Raw genomic sequence first — 22,572 nt, 5'->3', positions numbered from 1 at the left:
CTAAGTTTTCAATAGCCAAAGGATGAAGAAATTACTTAATTATGATAGTGAGAATTGAAAAGCATATTATACCCTTTGGATTACATTTTCAGATTTCTGGAATTAAGGATCGATCATCCACTTCAAAAAGAGCTCGTTGGATTAATTGTGGTTTTGGTTAACAGTTGGGAGGAAGGATCGACTTGTAGAACATTTGACTTCATGTGAACACACTTAGCAGTGGTCCGCTAAGGGAAACTAAAACTGGGTTTGATTCTCATCGAGATGCTATAATCCGAGTCGAGTTTTTCCTAATCTTTTAATTGAGTTGGCACTAATATCGATTGTCGTGATTAGTCTACCAAAGAACTAGGATCAAAATATTGATTTTGGATAATCAGTTCACTTGAGAGAAAAACAAGTTACAGGAATAAGTTTTATCATAATTACTTTCTGTATTTTCTTTAGATTTAATTTAATTTTCTTTTCTTTTGTCTCTCAACAAAACCACCCCTTTTTATTTTACTTGCAATTCTCGCCCAAATCTAGATGAAAAATATTATACATCAGCAACTCCAGAGTCCCCGTGGATCAACACTTATTCTCTCTATACTATTATATTTTGTTTATTTGATATTAATGAATTTTATTTGACATAGAAATGACGTGTTTCAATTAGATAAGGATACCCCATTTTAAGGGAGCTTTTAGAAAGTGTGAGATAAGAAAGAGAGAAAGAGGCGGCTGTCACAAAAAGACTCCATTTTTCTTCCCTTTCTTTATCCTTTCGTGGTGTCCTCCATAGCCAAGCTCCAAGGGGATAGCAGATCTAGGCCTTTGAGAGAAGCTAGCTTGTTAAGGTGGTTCAAGGCTCACGATAGCTTATACTTGGGAGTTTCCTTTCTCTTTTAGTTGCTTTTTATTCTTATTTTTTTGTGGGTTTGTAATGAAACAAATGTTGAAGATGTTTGACTCTAGCCCTGTCATGAACTAACTTATTTCGCATGGGTTTGCTATGGATGAATATGTTTTAGTTTGAATGAATGGGTTAATATTTTCCATGTTTAAATGTTTGCTTTGTTCATTGTTTAAATGCCTAGATTTATAATAACTTTTGAGAGATAGTCGTTATATATGTTTGGTGTTTAATATCGAGTAAGTTAAGTTTATATCGACATGAACAATAAGGTTGAGCTAGGAAGTAAAACCCTAATTCACCTTATAGATAAGAAAAGTGTTTCAATAACTAAAAGGAGTAAGACTTATTCGATAGAATCTTGCTACTATTTATTCTGAGAGGTATTGTTGTAGCATTTTAACTATCGGTTTTCTTATTAGAGATAACCTAGAAACACTTTAGCAAACTGTGTCAAGCAGTATACTCATTGAAGATGTAAACCATTCTATAAGACAAGATATAGGATTCCTTAGTAAACCCAACCATTCATCTTTCTTATAGCTTGTTTGGGAGAGGTTGTAAGGTTATCTTTTCTTATATCCCAATACTCAACATAATTTTGCCATATCATTTCCTTTACTTTAACTTTTTGCCACAACATTTCACACACTTCAATACTTTGCCACAACATTCATATTCACTTGTTTATACCATTTTACACTTCCATGTTTATAGTCTAAGTGCATAAACTTTACTCGAAGTCTCTTAAATCCTTGTGGAGACGATACTCACACTACTATATTACTTTTGATGTCTATACTTACACATATTGCGTATCAAATATAGTACATTCACACACATAACAAGTTTTTGGCACCATTTTAGGGGATTGGCAATTCGTAATTTTAAGTTTAGTTTTTGCATTATTTTATTTATTCTTTTTGTATATATTTACTTGTTATTTTTGTTTTCCTTTTTCAGGTGTTGTGTTGTTGCATGAACCATAGAGGATCTAAGAAGCCATAACACATTTGGTACCTTAAGATCAAACAAATTTTTCATCAAAGAATATGTTTTTAGAGAGCTCAAAGAGCCATGTACGGAGTTCAAAACCGAGAAGGTCAACAAGTTGAGGATCTTGAAGATCATAATGTTGCATCAATTCACAATGAAGGAATTGTAGCTTGTCCACGTGCCATTAGAGATCACTTAGCTCCCATATTGAATGATCTCAAACTTGGTATTGTAGCTCCCGAGATTCAGGTAGCCCACTTTGAGCTTAAACCGGTGGTGTTCAACATGTTGGAATTGATTGGACAATTTGGTGGTGTGTCTCACGAAGATGCAAGGCACACATTCATGCATTCTTAGAGGTTTATGACTCATTTTGGTAGCAAGGTGTGCATAAAGGTGTGTTGAAACTCAAGTTATTCCCTTATTCTTTGAGAGATCGAGCAAGGGCTTGGTTAAGTGGAGTTCCATCCGGCTAGATGGAATCTTGGTTAGACTTATGCAAGAGTTTTTTTGTGGCGGTATAATGCACCCAACATGAACACCCAACTAAGGAATGACGTTGATTCTTTTCATCAAGTTGACGATGAGTCAATGTACGAGTGTTAGGAATGATACTCAATGGTACACACCGTTAGTGGTGTTTAACAGTGCTCGTCGTCGTTAATGGTACTCAACAATGCTCATCAAGTGTGACATACTCATCCTAAATAAATATATACCTTCAACATAACTACAAAACCATTAGTATTCACCCTTTTCATTCATATGAAAAATATAATCATTTTGTTAATATTTGAATTTTTCCCAAAATGTTAAAAAATAAAAGTCAAAATGTATGTACATTGTTGATATCTAGTTTCCTTTTAATAAATATTTGAAAATCTTATGTTTGGAATCTTTACATGTAGTTAGTAAAATAATGCTATTGTGAAAGGCAAGTCTCATGTTGTAAAAGAGTTAATCACGAAGATGATATGTCGAATCATAATTTCTTGTAACTTAGGTGACAATGATATATTGCTAGATGTCACTCATTGTATGTAATATTAGAATTGTTCTAATAATTACTACTAACGTTACAAGAACCTATAGGGTCATACCCTAGGATTGAAATGAGCAAAGATGTACAATTTGTTGTATGTTACTAAAATATATATGGAGTTAATATATGTATATTTGATATACATATGATTTTAATTATCCCGAATATAATAAGTAAACATTAAAAGAATGTAATTTTGATTACAACTCTTTTAATCGATATTTAATTCGGAATAATTAAATAAGAGTTTAAATAAATGTTAAAGATTGTAATTCAGATTATAAGTCTTTAATGGATATTTAATTTGAATTAATTAAATAAGATTTTTTATTAATTCGAAATAAGTTAAAATCCCTAAGAGGTTAGGGTAACTGATATATTTAAAGTGAGGTAAGGTCTAGCAGCCACTTTTTCTTCAGTCGTTTTTCTCATAACTGTTTTTGGGAAAAGAAAATTTTGCTCTCAATCGGGTGAACTAAGTAGAGGCCGAGACGTGTTTTCGTGGAGGTTTACGATTCGAACCATTCATGATCACCATTAGTCGCTGCTGCCTTTGCTGTTTTTCAAGGAACCCATTGTAAGTGTTCGCATCCTTTCCTCTCGAATTCAGTTTTTCCATACTTGGATCGCTGTTGAGACCGTCAAGTTTTGTTTCCGTTGCGCCATGGAGTGCGCCGACAGTCCCAACAATATATATATATATATATACCTTTGAAGTGTATTTATTATTGATGTACTTATAAATATATAAATGAATCAAATATTATCTCCTTCTCTTTCATAACTTTAGGTTAAAATATGTTATCGTGATAATGAATATCAATGGGATTAGATCAAATGGTAAACAGTTTGATATCGCTTAAGTAAGTCTCAAATTGTAGTTTTTATGTATGTAAAAAATTCCCACTTAGAGACTCACTCATCAAAATTAAATGTACGCCTTTGATCGATCCGAATTAGTAAAAAAGAAGTATTAAAAATAAGGAGGAAAAAAAGTAATATAGGAATGAATCATTTAGAGATTGTTCATAAATTGAATTAACCTTTCAAAAAGGTTAAACAAGGGATCAATAAATTGGCTTAAATAAGGGATAATGTTATGCACACATATGGTTAATTACACTAGACCCCCGGCCCCTTAAATTATATTTTAAATTAATTTCAAAATTTTAAAGATACAAATTAATATAAAAGATATCGAAATTGATGTAAAATAGTATTTTTTTTAAATAATTAAATATATAAATTGATTTGTAAATTAAATATAATGATAATAAATATTAATTACACCCTTTTGTAAATAAAAGTACAAATATTTTTTATTAATTTGGATGAACACAAGATAATATTTGTTTAATAATTTTAGATTATTTAACGTTAAACGTTCGTATAAAAATAATAATAATCTTTTAATCATTGTTTAGTTAATTTGGGTGTGCCTTAAGCACCATGTTTGCTTCTTGTCGAGTTCAAAAATCAACCTACAAGGTCCTCCGGATTCTGTATGAAAATCTCCCCTGATCTTATTCGCTTTCCAAACTCACATTTTCCATCCATGTACAACCCTTTATTAACTCACCTACAAGGTCCATGTTTTTTTTTAATGAAAATCATATCAATATAAGCATAACAGGGTAAACTATATAGATGAACAATTAGTTAGGGAAGATTTTGATTTATTTATCCATCTTTTAATTTTATTAGTTAATTAATTTAATTATTTATTTATATCAATCGAGTCACCTATTATTGACATTTCGTTGAGAAACTTAAATGATAGTTAATAAAATTAATATAAATTTTATTATTTATATATTTTATCAATTTAATAACAATCTTAATTTAATGTAATTAATTTAATCATTCAGTTAGATAATATTATATGTCACTAGTGACATGTTACCATATGATTTGAAAGAAAAAAATAATCGGTAAAAATGATGATGAGGGGATTAAACCCAAGGATTCGGGAAGAATGACACATACAATCTAACCCCAGCTCAGTCGAATCGAGTTTGTAATGCTCTTGCCCTGCTTTAGAGTGTGGCTTCTCATCCGGATACAAGGATGTTATTCCTAAATGCTCATATACCCTTGTAGATGTAACCTTTCCTTAATACAACAAGTAAATAAAGGCCTTTTTAGTATTTGAGGCGCACTAGCTTAGGTGTCATTGGTGCCCAGGTGAAGGTTGATGATACAGAAATTATCAGCTTCCTTCTTTCAACTGAGATAATCTGCCTGCGCACAATGAAGATGGGTAGTGAACTAAACAGTTGTCATTTTTATAGTTCAGAAGATTTTACTGGATGATGTTGGCTTGGATTATATTTGCACTACTGTAGAGCGGTTTTTTGCAGTTGGTCGAGTTCTAGGAAATATGGTTGCAGCACTTGCTGAGCAGCCCTCTTCACGACTGTTGAAACATATTATTCGATATTATCTTCGATTGTCGGATAACCCGAGGGCTTGCGATGCGTTAAGAAGTTGCCTACCAGATATGTAACTAGATGCCACCTTTAGTAGTTGCCTTCGTGAAGATCAAACCACTAGGAGGTGGCTGCAGCAGTTGTTTCACAATGTCGGGTGAGTCGGGATATTTTATCACTTTCGTTTGGGGAAGATGAAGCAGTGGAAGCGGCTTAAAAGATAGTTTTGGGGAAGAAAATATATCGGAAAATATGATAAATTGATATTTTATAACTAATTATTTTGGTCTTATAAAAGGATTCATGATTAATAATTTATCTAAACTTTAAGGGTTCAAATAAAAATTAAACCCTTTTGCTAACGGGTCACATTATCAAACTAACGGAAGCTAAAGTCATAATAACCACATCTTAATTAAAAAGAAACAAAAATATATGAACTTTTTATAAATACTAAATAAAGCAAACATGAAGATTCAAGAGGGTATTTTTCTCAACAAACAAGAACTGGTAAACTAGGCATTGATTAAACTGTTAACAAAAGTCAATTCAAACCTGGACCACATCCACACATCAAAACTTATATTAACTAAAATATTAAAGCTAATTCATCTTACTAATTAGGTCATTGATTTCATCTTCCCGATTACCAGCATCTCCGCCTTCTTTGTACGGCTGTTTCTTCCCCTTGATTAATCCATCTTCTGGCTTACTCAACATAAGTGGTCCCATAAAACGAATAACCTCCTTGAAACGTGGACCGACATTCACGATTTCGTGTATGATATCTTCTATGCATATGATTCCATACTTCCCCAATGTCTGTAAAAAGAGTTTAGTTGCAGGCGTTATGAACCTTAGAATTTCGGAAAAAGTTAAACCAGGAACTTATTCTGAGACTTGGTTAAGAAAACTATGATACCTGTTCGATGATATTATTATCTGTTAGAGGAACTGGTTTCTTGTCGATCCTTGCATAGCCCTTCTTGTAAATCAGCTCCTTTATGTTCTTAAGATTTGGATATCTGCGTAAAACGATGATGGCAAAATATAAATTCAAGATCATCTAAATGAAAACTATAAAATAAAAGAACCAAGTTTTCTAGAGTATTTCGGAACTGCGAGACAGTGGAAAACTAACAGAATCCTTGTTAAGTAGCTTAAGATGATAGTTAATGAAGATTCACCCATAAGCCAAAAGGAAAGCCAGATTGATACATGAAAGTCAATAGTTTCAAAAATGCCAAATAACTTGAGGATCATTTGCATGAACTATGGAAATTCGGAGGGTAATTTGACAAATTTGTGAAGCAAAAGAACAATTACATATGCCCTATAAGAGGATGTAGGTAATTGAAGTAGGTACTGATGAAATGATGATGAACATATGCTAGAGGAAGAAAATCATTACCACACACGGAGCAGCACATTAACATTTGTACAAGTTTTCACATAATTAGATTCACTGTTTTACATTTACCAGAAAAAGGAACTTGAAAGGAAAATAGTTGTGTTCGTACCCATATGTAACATATGGCTCCACCTTTTGCAGCATATCCATCACACCCTCGGTTGCCTTCACAAAGACACCACTGAAAACTTTCCTCAATCTCAGCTTGTACAAGATCTTCCTAGTTTTTGGATGCATATCATTTTTGCTGCACCAAAGGAAACAAAACAAAGATCAGAGCTTGAAAATTTTGGAAGCAAGAATATTGAACAAGACCAAGATGCAAAAGATCGCCAACCCTTGTATACGGATAATGAAAAGCAAGTTCGATCTCAGTTTTGGTATCATAGATGTTGATCTCTTTGCCCTCTGTTTCATTCTGATCAGGTCCAACTCCTAAAACCCAAAAGTACATTAAGATGACCTCAATTAGCTATGTTACAAAGTTGAAGAGTCAGAAATGTGTCGAACACAGATACTTCAAGCAAAATGAAGTGTCAGAGAAACAATAGGAAGTACAACTACAAGGTGCATATGGCCCTGAGCGATACAATGCATAGCCGAAGCTCAGATGAGCTTTTACATTTTGACCTTGAGATCAGCTTTAAAAATAGTTAAGCTAACACAGGAGTTGAAACATGACTCAAGATCGGGTTTGAAAACAAGTAAAGATGAACCAAATGATACGTATACATCCATATTACATAAAAAGTAAAATCCAAAATCAATGTTAGGCTCATGGGTTGCTCGATGCAAGTATTAAAGATAAACAAAATGACTAAATTCATTACTCTACCTCTCAGGACCTTGGTCTAGCTCAACTTGAGAAAACCAATCAAGTCACACAAGACTTGATTAGTGTTACTACAACCCGAATACCGAACTTGCAACTTAACTCAAGCTCAAGTTGAAGCACAAAAGAAAGTTCAAAAACATGTAAATATATACCGAATCATATTTACACATGCATATTTCTTAGAAAAATCCAAAATCTTAGTTAGGATTCAAGTATTAAAGATAATCAAATATGACAACTCATTCTCTAGCTACTTGAGATATAGCTCGAGCTCCACCTAGAATTTGGACAAGTGGTGTTTGAGTATATTCAACAAGTACTTACACTCATAAGCAGTTACAATACAATACTATAATAGACACCACAACCTTGAACAGAAGGAAGAAAGCAGTAAAGCTTTCAAAACAATAATACATTGAATCAACCCGTTGCAAGAAACATGATCTATAAGCTAAAGAGACGTCAAAATATAGCAACAATTACCTTGTCTCTGAACTCTTTTATGAACTGTTCGGGTCTTTTGATATCGGAAACATCGGATTGCTTCTTGCTTTTCTTCGCTCCATATTTACCCAACTCCAACTGGGTCCTCCTCGTAATCGCTAACTCGTCTCTTATTTTCCTTTTCTTCAAAATTATCTCCGATACATATGGTAATGGCTGCCCCTCCTCTCCCGTCATCATTTTCCTGTTTTTCTCCCTTTCAAATAATTCTTTCAATAAACGAAAATTTTATGCATTGGAGGACAAAATACGAACAATGAAATAGGGACAACAAGAAACTTACTCAGTAAATGGAGTTGATATTGGTGGCGCAGCTGAGGAACAGCGTCGGCGGCTGAGAGTTTTGAGGATTTAGAGCTGAGCGGCGGCGTTGGCAAACGGGAAAAGTATAAAGGGGATGGTATGGGAATTGAAAAGGACGTAAATGATAAAAATTGTGAATATTTAAGGGCTTATTTTGGTACATTACATATTTAGTGGTCCTACTATTAATTTGGTTTCGTTTTGGTCACTAAATTATTTTTTATTTTGGTAAACACATAACTCTATTGCATTCATTTATGCATATCACACGCACACAAACTCATAAGCATAGGCTAAAATTTGGGCAACTTATACACACTAGACCGATTAAGTATAAATAGCAAAAGATAATTTCTAGACAAACATTTAAAAATCGATACACCACGATATTTATCTATGATGTGATCTCAATCTAATAAGAGTTTATCTATGACCTACAATATCAACAAAAACTACGCAGTGGGCTTCTACAAGTTCAATGAAACAATCAAAATTATAAATGCTAAGTAGCCTATAATGCAACATACATGATTCAATAGAGTTCATAGCATTTTAAGCACAATTTTGTTTAAGAGTATGGAAATGAGCATATTCATTGTCTAAACACTCTCGACTAGGTAGCTTGGTTCTTGCAAATTATAGTAATTGACATATTATCGCATTATCTTATATCATAATAAATTCATATATAACAATCCAAACTACTACCTAGTCATCCATAGCTTCAAATATATTCAAAGATTAGATATACACACCCCAAGCTTTCCGATGATAATTTAAATACTTGTATACACATTTATCACTCAAAACATACAAAAATCAAAATTATTTATTCACCTACACATTTCAAAAGCATGACAATATATATATATAAAAGAATATAATCTAATTGTACGAGCAAAGTGATCTCAGTGGTTAAAGGGATGATTGTTATCTCTAGAGGTCTCGGGTTCGAACACAACGTTTGCATAAAATGTTTGAGTGTTCATTGTCATATGATTGAGAATTTTTCGAACAAATATGCGCTTGTAATTAACTCAGACAAGAGAAAAAATCCCAATCTAATTACACTTACCAATACCGAAAACATTCAACTTCATCCCAAGTTCACCATGGATTCTTAAAGACATATTATCTTATTTGCACCAAACTTTCCACAATTCTAAACACTTATCTTCTTCAATTTCCTGTCTTGAGGTTGAGCATTCAAAATCAAAGCTTATTTTGTGATAAGAAGGTGCCTCTAAAACTTAAGGAAAAATTTTATAGAATGACAATAAGACCAATGCTGCTGTATGAATCAGAATGTTGGACAATCAAGAAGGATCACGTAAGGAGGATAGAGGCCGCAGAAATGAAAATGCTTCGATGGTCATGTGGTAGGACTCTGTGGGACATGAAACCAAACTCTGCTATTAGAATGTCCTTGGGGGTGGTGTCTGTATCTGAAAAATTGAGGGAGGGAAGACTACGGTGCTTTGGGCATGTCCTTAGGCGAAAACCGTCGGATGCGGTCAGGGGGTAGAGTCGATTACAGTCGACGGTGTTAGAAGGAGATGATGACCAAGGCAAAAGTGGGAAGACTGCTTGAGATCTAATTTGAAGGATTTAACCCTTACCTAGGACATGACCTCTGATAGGAAAGTATGGAGACTTAAGACCAGGGTAGCCGAGTAGTGCGGGTCACATTCATAGGGTGTATCATCTTTGTTTTCTTTTAATGCCTTTGTAGAAATTTCCATGACTTCTACTTTTTATACGTTTTTGTCATTGGAATTTATGAAGGCTTAGAACTAGGGTAGTGGAGTAGTGTTGCCTTAGTTTAGGTTTTAACCCATTTGACTTTATTCCTTCTCGTAGCTTGCTATCGTTGACTTCTGCGTATCTTGCTCTTCATGTTTCCTCTTTTTAAATTTATTCGGGTCTTACGTTTCTGTCTATATACAGATATTTTTACGCAGTGATTACTTCCCATTACAGATGCACATATGAAGACTGCATATGAAAACTGTTCAACTATGTATTTATTTATTTATTTATACATGCATTGCATTTTATCTTTATTTTTAATTTTCTGATTGCCGGAGGTCTTCCACGAAAGTTGCTCTCAACCTGGCGTTGGGGGCAGTTTACTTCCCGACCTCCCCCTTACCCTATTGCATATGGGAATAGGGTTTTGTTGTTGTTGTTGTTCTTAAATTGTACATTTTTTTTGTTATTGCTTCATCTTAAAGTTTTAATGAAATATTTGAGTGTACTTAATCGTTTAATTAAGCTTAACATTTGATTCGTGTTTAGTAAAATATTATATCGAGATTATGTTGTATAATTTTAATAGGTAAAAATTTGTATTTATATTCACTATTCATAATGTAAAAGTATTAAATATCAAATATATTATTATATACGTTATTTAAATGCTATGCCTATGTAAATAATTTCATTATCAGTTAATGATGATTTGATTGAAATCATTTTAACAGTTTAAGGATCTAATTAATAAAATTTATACTTAGGCGGTCAGAATAGAACTAAGTCAATAGTTTAGTGATCCACATGGTAGTTTATCCTTATTATTATACAAAAACGAGGGCGAAAGCATTCGAGAACCCTAGTTCTAACTCACCAAACTCGCAAAGACCTAAGAAATCAAAACAAACGAAAAACAAGGCAAGAAGACGATATAGTGAACGGAACATGGCAAGAGACAGCTACTTGGCTCGCGTCACCGCTGGAGTATCCGTTGGAGGCGCTTTGGGCGGCGCTGTTGGTAAGTTTCCATTTCTTCCCCTCCTCACTAAAATCCTAAGCCACATTACTCTGTTTTAGTTAGATACTGAAAATATTGAAATCGGTAAATTCTTTTTACAATTTTAATAAACTTAGCGATTGTTATCGTTTTGAAATGAGAAAGCCAAAATAAAAATTGCAATTCTCAACTTAGGATTCTGGAACATTATGTTTGAATTCTAGACATTAGGGTTTTTGAACATATAATGAGTATTTTAATAGTAGTTTTTCCATTGGATTACGGTTTCTTTCTTTACTGATTTTAGCTTACAGTCTTGATCATTTGCAAAGAATATTATAAACTCCACAATTGTTTTAATTTTTTTTAAAGTTTTACACATGCTATTTATTTATGTATTTCCTAGTAAAAGAGGCAAATAAATAAGTAAAGTGATGATATTTATAGTTGTAATTTGGCACAAATGGGCAAAATTGCTTCTTTTATTAACTTTTTTTTTATCGGCGACCAAATACAAAAAATAAAAAGGTTGAACTAATGATTTTCTGTTTGCTAAGTACTTTTTTTGAGTTTTTTTGATCCATTGTTGATTCTTTGATTTGTTTCATGGTCTCAATGAATTTAATGAGACTGTTGTTTATGCTTGTTGTGAATTGTCAATTGTCTGATTAAATATGCATTTAGACTGTCAAACAATTATCTTGTTTGATAGTATGTTTCAGTTGGTATACTTGGACAATATAATCCAGTTAAGTTGAAAAGAAACAATTTAAGAGAAAAACATTGCAAATTTATCGTTTTGGAATTTAGAACAGCGTCGTTGTTATTTATCTTTCGGCATATGTAAAACGCATTGCAATTCTTTTACAGCTAACAATATAGAGCTAGCCCTCTCCCTTTCTGTAGATCTCGAACTATCCTTCCCAGCACTTTCAAACCCGAGACCTTTAGTTGGAAGTTAAAGTTCTGGGCATTAGGGACGTGATATCGGAGTTCAATGCATACACACAATTTTCAACTAACGAGAAACATGCAAGACAACTACTTATGTAATATATTTGGTAAAAGAACAGTCGGTATCTAGAATAATTTGATCTTATGTTGCTTTGACTCTTCGATTTTCTTGAAGTACCTGTGTTCAACGCCCGTGTTTGATGCATATCCGGACAATTGGTATGGATAGAGATTTGATCCTCCAAATTCATAAAAGAAACTTGAAAGTTTTCAGCTTACCCTTGTCGGACACATTTTTTGTACCTGTCAGTCACACTCAAATCTGAGTGTCATAGATGTGCTCTAAGTGTCCCTAGAGATTAGAAGAATGAAGATGGATGATTAGGAAGGGGATTAGATGATTCTGCAGAGGCTGATTGCGAGGAAAGAGTCTTCTGTTGGTATCTTTTTAATGTAGCAACTTTCTATCTTTACCGAAAGAACTCATTTCCTAGATTCTTATTTTTTCACGAATCTCAATTATTTATTGCTCTCTTATAAAATTGCATTACTTGGTTTTTTTATCTTTTATTTTAGGATTGTTAATGAGGCGCATTAATGTGATTTTGCTCATGCAGGTGCTGTATATGGGACTTACGAGGCTATTAGGTACAAGGTAATGTCCTATATTTTACTTTTTATTTCTAGAGATGAAACAGTGTCAATTGTGTGTTTAGGTTTGCATTTTTGTGGATCTGTTTCCACCGGAATTACTAGTGTTCCACGGATATATGATCCATATTTCTATGAACCCTAGAGAGAGTATGCCGTGTCTTTGCTATTTTTCCTATTTTAAAGGTGATGGGGATAGCTAATAAGATATCTGGCTTCGTGCATATCTGAGATTCATATTTTCGGGTTGTGCAGGTACCAGGACTGCTCAAGATTCGATACATCGGGCAAACCACATTGGGTAGCGCAGCTATATTCGGACTTTTCTTAGGCGCGGGAAGCCTAATCCATTGTGGAAAATCCTATTAAACCAATTCATTGTTTGTCTCAAGGCGTCGAGATTGTATTTCTCAGGATGGTGCTTTGGCTTTGGAGATTAAAAGAACAAGTCGTTTAACTTTTATAAGGGCTCGGTTTTGCCCTTCTGAGTTATCTCAATTGCCTTATGTGGGTGAATGCAAATTTGAGAATATATTGGACTTCAATGTTACATAAGTATTTCTTCTTTGCCCCCTTTATTTTCTGTAATCTACTAGGTAAAGCCTCTTAACAAATCCTACCATGACCCCCCATACATCTTTACAAACTGTCCACCTGGATTTTATCCCGTGCTGTTTTGTGGCTTTGTGTCATCGTTGCATTAAAATAATTAGGGTAAATTACGTTTTAATATCTAAATTATCATTTTTGATCCATTTTAGTATCTAAATTTTCAATTTTTTCAAAATCATATTTTACATTTAGTTTTTATTTCATTTTAGTATCTCGTTATAAACTTATTTTAAATGTAATCCTAATCCTAATCCTACCTAGAGAGGGGGGAAAGGAGACTCTAGGGGAAGGAAGGGAAGTGGTCCTAGTTAGTAAGTCTAGACAAATAAAGATGAACAATTTGACTAACCAATCAAATGTGCTTACTCAAAAAATATAAATTAACATTAGATTTAAGAGTACCCTAATTATCAATTATTGTTAAGTTATAAAATTTTAGTGATGGGTATTTTAGATAAAATTGAACAAATCGAGAGCTCGAGGCATGTTAGACATTGTTTTCAATGGCATAGTTATTAAACTATACTAATGTTATACAGTTTGTGTTGTATATTTTAGATTCACTTGAACAAAAGGAGAGAGATTCGAGTATGATCTTCAAAACCCAGAATCCCAATCGCTTTCTTATGGTTGATGAGGTTCTCTTGTTATTGATTACTAATGTTTTACATGTTTCATACAATTTTTATAGAATTCAACTAAATGATTATGCTTTGTTCTGTGGTTTCTAAGTCAAGATGTCACTTAGATAGCAAAAGTGCACACAGGCTGCTAAAAGTATCTAAAGAAAGTACAGGCAAAATGAGGATTAAGCTTTCCAATATTCCATTTTCCATACATTAAAGTACAACAATAATAAACTAAAGGCAAAAAAGAGGTTTTACACTTAAAAAAAAACCAACATGTACTTCATATTATTTTTTTCTGTTAATGTGACACTTCAACTCAAAAAATAAACCTAATATGGTCCTATGACCAACGTTTTTTCGTCGTTGACCATTAGTACTGACGTGACAATTCACTGTGCTGACATGACAGTTCTGGATGACAGATTAACGTGACGAATGACATGACATATGTGTTAAATTGATAACTCAAATATGGCGAATGTATTACCACATCAGCACAGTGGATCGCCACGTCAGCACCGTGAACTGGCACACCTACTATAGCGGTCAAAAAAAAAACATTGGTTAAAGGGTCATATCGGGTTTATTTTCTGAGTTGGAGTGCCACATTGAGAGAGAAAAATAATACGATGGCTACATTGGTTTTTTTCAAAAGTACAATGACCTCTGATGTCTTTTTACCTAAACGAAAACCATTTGCTAACTGATACCTGCAATATTGAAGTCCCACGAAAACAAGTCCTCAGAAAGCCAAAAGAAAGAACTCTACAATCGTATGTCTCACTGTGGCATTTGGCCACGAGGCGGGGTACCTATCGGTGGCTGAGATGGAGTACCGGACTGCAATAAGTAGAAGCATAACGAATTATTTTAGATAGTTATGTAGGAACACATATATATATATCCGACATGGGCATATTCATTTTTCTTTAATAAGTTTTCAGATCTATGGAAGGTCATATTCCTCTCCACCCACGTTAGACAAAAGTGTCACACTTCCAAGAAAAATAGAGTTGAAGAACCACCAAAAAAAAATACTAGAATAGTGTAAAACATAAGAATTCTAGTGGTAATAGAGGTGGAATATCTAACATGAGTTGCAGCTTTTCCTTGAGAAAATATCGTGCTGAGCCCTGCGGATATATTTGGCCACCGCCCATATTTTGCATACCACTGGGAAAACCGCCGACTGAAGGGCCGTCAGCACTAATAGGCAAGGACCCTGAGTGCATAGGGTTCCTACCATAAAATGTGTTAAATATGTCCAAATCTAAAGATTTGCTCATCCCCTCTAGTGCAACAAGTAATAAATAAGAATGACAAAACACAATAATCATAGAGCTTTAGCCCATTCTCCAAGCAGTTTAGAGTGCATTCTAGAGATCCCAATTACTCTCCAGTCTCCACAAGCCTCGGACCCTTCTGTTAGAATATATTCAAACTAGAGTTGTCACCTTCAGGGATTGATCAACCATGGGTAAATAAACCTTAAAGTTCTAAAATTTTCTCACCGGCCGCAAACCCTTCAGCTCTAGAAATTTTGAAGTTCTAAATCATGCACTCTCCATTTACAAATTACAAAGTTCACTGATCAAATAGTATTGAGTCAGATGAGGGTCAGATAAAATTTCAATTTCACAGAAGTCCACAAACTAATTTAATTCAGTTTCTATCTCAAAAAGTCGAGCATCAAATAAAGTAACACTGTCTGCAGTCAAACTGTGTACGCATATCAACAAATAAAAGCATAGGTATGCATACAACCATTTTGATTTTCATATGATATTCATAAACTACAAGGAAATCAACAAGAAGCAGGCATGACAATCATAAATCTAGAATGGGTTTACCTGCAAAGAAGATATCCAATAGGATGCCAGGCAATATCACAAACGCCATTATCATGTGCACTGGGAAGGTGATCAGCCTGTGTTGTTTCATGCCTGTACATCAGAATAATCTTTAGCAATCGTAAGTTGTAAAAGATCACCCATCATTAATGCCAAAGAGGCTAAATCCCCCTTAACTTTTTCAAAGTAAGCCTTTATGCTTTTATTGTACCCAAATAACTTTTTAGCCTTCAATTTGCATTCAAATAAACCCTTATTCCAAGCAAAATAATTATTTGATTTTTTTTATGGAGATATGAATGAAAGGTTAGAGGCCTATTTGGTTATAAATTAAAGGTTAAAATGCTCATTAAGGTACAAAGTAAAGACTGGACTTATTTGGGTATAATAAAATTTTCACATGTTTTGATGTCTCTCATAATTGGCATTTGTCACACGCCAACTTATTACACCCTAAACATAAATTCCAAGAGACAAACTAACCAGTCACATTGATGACCAGGAAACTGCAAATAGCATACATAAACTTTTGTAGGATGCCAATCAACACTTTTAACATTCCCTGCCTGAGTTCAAAACATGTATTAAACTCTTAGGTTAATTCATGCATACAAGAAATCTATACAGGGAAGATACTAATGAGGTAAAAAACACAATCAAGAAAAGATTACTAGGGGAACATACAAATTCTTATAATTTTAATACTTTACGAACGCTCTTCCTGGCACCTGGCAAAGTCCCATAATTTTACTGTCGTATCATCATCTGTCCTACAAAAACTCAGAGAGTATATCTTAAATTCTATAGTAGATAAAACTCTCATATGAAAAAGGAATGTCAGAAAAGGTACTTAAGTCACGTACTGATTCTTTGTGAGCAGACTTATTGACCTTAACGTTATTCATGTTGTTCTGCCAATGCCTAAAGGGTAAATTCACAAATACACTTACATCAGCAAAAAAAAAAAAAAAAACGTATGCTTAAGCAAAACAAAATTTCACAAGCATGAAAGCAGTAAGGTTCACACAGAAGACAGAATAATACATACTTCACTGCACCCCATCATCACCAGAAACCATCCAGTTGTCATTGTGACTCCATACCATAGTCCTGATGGCTCGATCATGGGCCTAAGTATACCTGAAGAATCAATTTGGATTCTCTAATGAATAATCCTAGCTAAATAAGATAACCATGCCAGTTAATAGAAGTATACCTGAAGAATCATTTCAAATTGAAAATGATTGTCCATTCCTTAATGTCAATTCTCAACTCTGAGAACCTGTGATGAGACGTCTACCTGTAGGAGTCTACTAAAGATAAAAAAAAAAAAACTCGGTATACCAGCTCTAAATTTAGTAACTTCAAACAAAATGCATTTTTCTCACTTTGGGAAGTAGGGGAATTAAATTGGTATTCCAGAAAAAGCAGGAAAAAAAAAAACAATTAAGCTTTTCCAACAACATAGCATCAAAACATCAAGAGATGAGTCATGCAAACATGCAAGAATAAAAAGGCACTTGCCTCTATTTGGTCTCACTACCGGGGATGGACCTAGGCGGGTGGGGACAATTGTCCACCTAAAATTTAAAATTGCTGTATATTTTAGATTTTGTTTATGTATATTCTACTGAAAATTTGTTTTCGGCCCGTAGAATTTTATAAGTTCAAGTTCGTCCCTAAAATTGTATAAATTCAAATTCTCTACTTCTGACATAAAATTATACGTTAATCCCTGTTGATTGCCTAATTGTATCTACTTGTAAACCAAAGATAAAATTAATTAAGATAAGTCAGCTGGTTTGTATCTATCTAATATCCAACTGTTCATTGAGACAGCCTCTGTTGGGTAAACAAGAAAACCAAAGCATTTAGAAGTTAATTTAATTTGATGGGTATGTGATCACGTTAAACACATTAAAAATATATTATTCGAATCTAACTCACCAAAACGCCATTTATAGAACACCGGTTTTTGTTTAGAGATGTATGAACAAATTTGGCAGCAAAGCTTGTTGATGGGTTATCTAAATAGGCCGCTGTTGCTGGTGTAGGCTGCAATGTTGTCCTGTCTCGTGAATCCCGCTGTGACATTCGAGTCTGCAGAATCACTGCTATTAGATTACAAGTACTTTCATTTCAGATTCAAAAGGAAATAAAGAAAATCGAGTTTGCTATCCGTATAAGAGAACATACCCCTTAAACACAGATATAACAGCTATGATTCAGATTCTCAGCGTTATCCTACGAATATAAACCAATACACCCCTAATCATAAAATTATTGCGGAAGACGGTTATCGGATAAAGTAAAATCGTAATTGATAATTTGAGAAAATAAAATTGAAGATAAAAGAGACACAAAATTTAAATGGAAAACCCTTAAAAATTTAGGGTAAAAATCACGGGCAACAGTAGAAGAATTTCACTATGAAAAAATAAGAATTACAACCTCTCGATCTACCAAGGAGAAAACAATGATAATTCTCTCTTGATAAAAAGGAGAAAACAACTCTCAAGAAACTCTCTAAATTCTCTAGTATTTGGAAGAAAGCTAGAATGCTTTGGGATGATTTTGAAGCTAAATGAGCTAGGGTATTTATAGTTAAAACTTAAGGACCAATCTTGTAAATACCATAGAGTCTAATGACTAAAGTTTATGATTTGCCCATACAAAAAATCAATAAAATTTGCAGCCATTTTGGACTAGAATTAGCCGCCCATTTGCCATTTTTGACCAAAGAATTCTGTAGCCACCAAAGCCACCAAATTTGGCATTTGATTTTTAACAATCTCCCACTTGAAGATTTGATTGGAACAATCATATCTTCACACCATTCTTTCTACCATGTACCTTCATGTTGCTTACGTCTCTGACAGGCCACAAGAGGATCGACACCAGGTAAATTTATCAGCGTTGATCGCCTTCGTCATGAAATCTGCTATGTTGTCTTTGGTATGGATCTTCTGCATATCTACTGTCCCTTATTCCACCTTTTCACGAATGAAATGGTACTGAACTCGTATGTGTTTTGTCCTTGAATGAAATGCTGGATTCCTTGCTAGATGCAAGGCGCTTTGACTGTCACAAAACAGAGAGACATACTCTTGATTGTGCCCAAGCTCCTCCAATAGAATTTTCAACCAAATTGCTTCTTTACTGGCTTGTGTAGCTGCTACATATTCTTCTTCTGTTGTGGATGTAGCCACAACTGACTGCAATTTTGAAACCCAGCTTACAGCTCCACCAGCAACTTTAAACACATATCCTGTAGTAGATTTACTTTTATCCAAATCCCCTGCATAGTCAGAATCTACATAACCATTTATTAGTAAGTTTGATCCTCCGTAACATAATGCAACATTTGAGGTTCCTTTGATATATCTCAGGATCCTCTTCACTGTATTCCAATGCTCTTTGCCTGGATTTGCCATGTACCGACTAACCACTCCCACTGCTTGTGCAATGTCTGGTCTTGTGCATATCATAACGAACATTAAACTTCCCACTGCTGATGCATACGGTACTCGAGACATCTCCATCATCTCTTCTTCACTGCTAGGACTCATACTGGAGGATAATTTGAAGTTAATAGGAAGAGGGGTAGAAATTGGCTTACAATCTTGCATGCTGAATCGTGACAAGATCTTCTTCAAGTAATTCTTTTGTGAAAGCCAAATCTTCCTATTACTTTTGTCTCGGTGAATTTGCATCCCTAGAATCTTGTTTGCTGATCCCAAGTCCTTTATTTCAAATTCCCTAGCCAGTTGTGCCTTCAATTCTTCAATATGATCTTTGTTGGGTCCTGCAACCAACATGTCATCCACATACAACAACAATATAACAAAATCGTTATCACCAGACCTCTTGAAATAAGCACAAGGGTCTGCATTAAGTCTGTTGTATCCAAGGCACATAATGAAGGAATCAAATCTCTTATACCAACACCTCGGCGCCTGCTTTAGACCGTACAGAGATTTGTTCAACCTGCAAACCAAGTTCTTCTTTTCATCTTCTTCAAAACCTTCAGGCTGGAGCATATAAATCTCTTCTTCAAGATTTACATGAAGAAAAGCTGTTTTAATATCTAGCTGTTCCAGATGTAACTTCAATGTAGCACACATTGCCAAGACTACTCGAACTGTTGTTAGTCGAACCACAGGAGAAAAAATTTCATTGAAATCAATACCTTCTTTCTGAGCATATCCTTTGACCACCAGTCTTGCACGATACCTCTCCACTTGATCGTCACCATTTCGCTTGATTTTGAAAACCCATTTGTTACCAATTGGCTTCCTTCCTTGTGTTAGTGGCATAAGGTCCCATGTATTATTTTTATGAAGTGCTTCGATTTCTTCTTGCATCGCCATCATCCACAGTGAAGCATCTGAGCTGTTTAGTGCCTCCTGATATGTTGATGGCTCACCGTCCTCTGTTAAAAGACAGTATGCAACATTTCCTTCTATAACATAATCTGAGTGCCAATTGGGACGTCTTCTCACACAATCTGATTGACGAGTTGTTGGAGCTTCAGAACTCTCTGGTTCTTGTTCATCATGTGCTGGTTCTGCTTCAGAAGAATCTCCTTGTTCAAACTCCTTTTCCACATGTATCTGTGTAGTCTCTGACTTTTCAGCGCTATCATCGTCTTCTTTTCTTTGTAGCTTATCTTCTACAAAGATAACATCCCTGCTAATGATCACTTTGTGGGCTGTGGGATCCCACAAGCGATACCCCTTTACTCCATCAACATACCCCAAGAATTTGCATTTCCTGGGTTTTGGATCCAGCTTTAAAATTTTTTGGGCATTGTACATCACGTACACAATACTTTCAAATACATGGAGGTTTGAATAATCAACTGGTTTACCAGTCCACATCTCTATTGGTGTCTTCAGCTCTATTACAGTTGATGGAGCTCGATTCACCAAATAACAGGCGGTATTGACTGCTTCTGCCCAGAATGATTTTTCTAGGCCTGTGTCCCTCAACATTGCTCTTGTTCTTTCTAACAAGGTTCTGTTCATCCGCTCTGCAACTCCATTTTGTTGAGGAGTGTTCGCCACTATGAACTGTCTTTTGATGCCTTCTTTCTTGCAAAAGTCATCAAATTCTTCGCTTGTGTATTCTCCTCCATTATCTGTTCTGAAACACTTGATCTTATTTCCAGAATCAAGTTCCACCCGCGCTTTGAAGTTTTTGAAAGTTGAAAACACATCTGACTTCTTCTTAATAGGATACACCCAACATCTCTTAGAGTAGTCATCAATAAATGAGACAAAATATTTTGCTCCACCTAGGGATGTAACTGGTGCTTGCCATACGTCAGAGTGAACCAATTCTAGAACACTTTTGCCTCTAGAATTTGATTTGTTGAATTTCAACCGGTGTTGCTTACTTGTTATGCAATGGTCACACAAAGGAAGTGTTACATTTGTTAAGCCTGGAAGTAGGTTTTGTTCCACAAGGACTTTCATTCCTTGTTCTGACATGTGTCCAAGTTTCTGATGCCATAACATTGCAGAATCTGAACTACATGAGGCAACAGAGGCTTCTGCTTCTAGCAAAGTCTCTCCCTTCAGTATGTACAAGTTTGCTGCTATCTTTTCGCCTTTCAGCACCACAAGCGCTCCACGGAACACTTTCATGATTCCTTTACGTGTTTCAATCTTGTTTGCATTATTATCCAACAATCCGTAGGATAATAAATTTTTCTTCAGGCCTTTCACGTGCCGCACATCTCGAACAACTTTGATTGTTCCATCGTACATCTTCAATTTGATGGTTCCCACGCCAATGATCTCTAAGGCATGATCATTGCAACTATACACAGATCCTCCTGAGACAAGTTCATATTGATGTAACCATTCTCTTCTTGAGGTCATGTGACATGTTGCTCCCGAATCAGTGAGCCATATATCTGCAAATCATTTTATACCTTTCACGGTGGTTGACGCTTCACAGCATAGAGCATCTCCATCATCTGAAGTGTTTGCGGTATTGCCTTGTGGATTGGAGTTTTTATTTAGACTCCAACAATCCTTCTTCAATTGACCCTTCTTTCCACAGTGGTAGCACTTTAAATTCTTTTTGGTTCTTGACTTCGATCTACCATGTTTGTGACTGCTTCTTTGGCCACGTTCTGTTGATCTCCCTCTCATCGTTGTCAACGCTTCTGCTTATTGCAGATTTACTTGTCTGTCTTCCTTATTATTGCGCCGATTTTCTTCTTGTAGAACAGCAGCTGCAACGTCATCGAAGACTAGACTGGTGACATTACTGTTTGTCAAGTTGATGATGAGTTAATCGTACGAATCCGGTAGACTTTGAAGTAGAAGTTCAGCACGTTCTTGTTCTCCTATTTTACAACTTAAGGATGTAAGCTGAGAAAATAAGGTGTTCAATGTATTTAAGTGCTCCGTCACTGAAGTAGATTCTGGCATACGGAGAGTGTACAATTTCCTCTTAAGGAAAATTTTGTTGTGCAACGATGTGGCCTCGTACAATTTGGTGAGATGATCCCATATCTTCTTAGCTGTCTTCTTCTCCTCGATGCTTGACAATACTTCATCTACTAATGCTAGATGAAAGTTTGCCATAGCATTCCCGTCCATCTCGTTCCATTTGATGTCATCTGCGAAATCCACCGGCCTTTCATTTATAGCCGCTAGACATCCGTCTTTCCTTAGGATGGCCTTCATCTTCAATTTCC

General features: G+C 34.9%; 2 protein-coding genes and 1 pseudogene across 4 annotated transcripts; 2 read left to right on the top strand and 1 right to left on the bottom strand.

Moving 5' to 3' along the window:
• Nucleotides 1–1,972: 1,972 nt before the first annotated feature.
• On the top strand, nucleotides 1,973–5,523 carry LOC120156228 (annotated as a pseudogene).
• A 328-nt stretch (nucleotides 5,524–5,851) lies between these two features.
• On the bottom strand, nucleotides 5,852–8,516 carry LOC120156111 (60S ribosomal protein L7-1-like). Of its 3 annotated transcripts, none has more exons than XM_039167529.1 (6): nucleotides 8,396–8,516; nucleotides 8,092–8,321; nucleotides 7,111–7,208; nucleotides 6,883–7,020; nucleotides 6,285–6,387; nucleotides 5,852–6,184 (listed from the first exon to the last, which is right to left on the bottom strand). In XM_039167529.1, the coding sequence occupies exons 2-6, from the start codon at nucleotides 8,290–8,292 to the stop codon at nucleotides 5,966–5,968; spliced, it is 759 nt and encodes a 252-aa protein (XP_039023460.1). In that variant the 5' UTR covers nucleotides 8,293–8,321; nucleotides 8,396–8,516; the 3' UTR covers nucleotides 5,852–5,965. The 3 variants fall into 3 exon arrangements, with proteins under 3 accessions (XP_039023460.1, XP_039023458.1, XP_039023459.1); XM_039167527.1 differs by having other exon boundaries at nucleotides 8,092–8,308; XM_039167528.1 differs by having other exon boundaries at nucleotides 8,092–8,296.
• A 2,530-nt stretch (nucleotides 8,517–11,046) lies between these two features.
• Nucleotides 11,047–13,231, top strand: LOC120156064 (reactive oxygen species modulator 1-like). The gene is made up of 3 exons (XM_039167476.1): nucleotides 11,047–11,185; nucleotides 12,736–12,773; nucleotides 13,025–13,231. The coding sequence occupies exons 1-3, from the start codon at nucleotides 11,113–11,115 to the stop codon at nucleotides 13,136–13,138; spliced, it is 225 nt and encodes a 74-aa protein (XP_039023407.1). The 5' UTR covers nucleotides 11,047–11,112; the 3' UTR covers nucleotides 13,139–13,231.
• Nucleotides 13,232–22,572: the final 9,341 nt, after the last annotated feature.

This window comes from Hibiscus syriacus, unplaced genomic scaffold (assembly GCF_006381635.1).
Source record: "Hibiscus syriacus cultivar Baekdansim isolate YM2019G1 unplaced genomic scaffold, ASM638163v2 tig00111213_pilon, whole genome shotgun sequence".
Taxonomy (NCBI): Eukaryota; Viridiplantae; Streptophyta; class Magnoliopsida; order Malvales; family Malvaceae; genus Hibiscus; species Hibiscus syriacus.
Note: the sequence above shows the minus strand (reverse complement) of the source record. Positions and strands in the feature narration are given on the sequence as shown.

Bases quoted from the DNA above. Each gene is read 5' to 3' on its own strand.
- LOC120156064 (XM_039167476.1), top strand. From the start codon at position 11,113: ATGGCAAGAGACAGCTACTTGGCTCGCGTCACCGCTGGAGTATCCGTT. The intron at 11,186-12,735 runs GTAAGTTTCCAT...TTGCTCATGCAG, and splicing joins CGCTTTGGGCGGCGCTGTTG to GTGCTGTATATGGGACTTAC. The intron at 12,774-13,024 runs GTAATGTCCTAT...CGGGTTGTGCAG, and splicing joins ACGAGGCTATTAGGTACAAG to GTACCAGGACTGCTCAAGAT.
- LOC120156111 (XM_039167529.1), bottom strand. From the start codon at position 8,292: ATGATGACGGGAGAGGAGGGGCAGCCATTACCATATGTATCGGAGATA. The intron at 7,209-8,091 runs GTAATTGTTGCT...TTTGGGTTTTAG, and splicing joins TAAAAGAGTTCAGAGACAAG to GAGTTGGACCTGATCAGAAT. The intron at 6,388-6,882 runs GTACGAACACAA...CGTTTTACGCAG, and splicing joins GAGCCATATGTTACATATGG to ATATCCAAATCTTAAGAACA.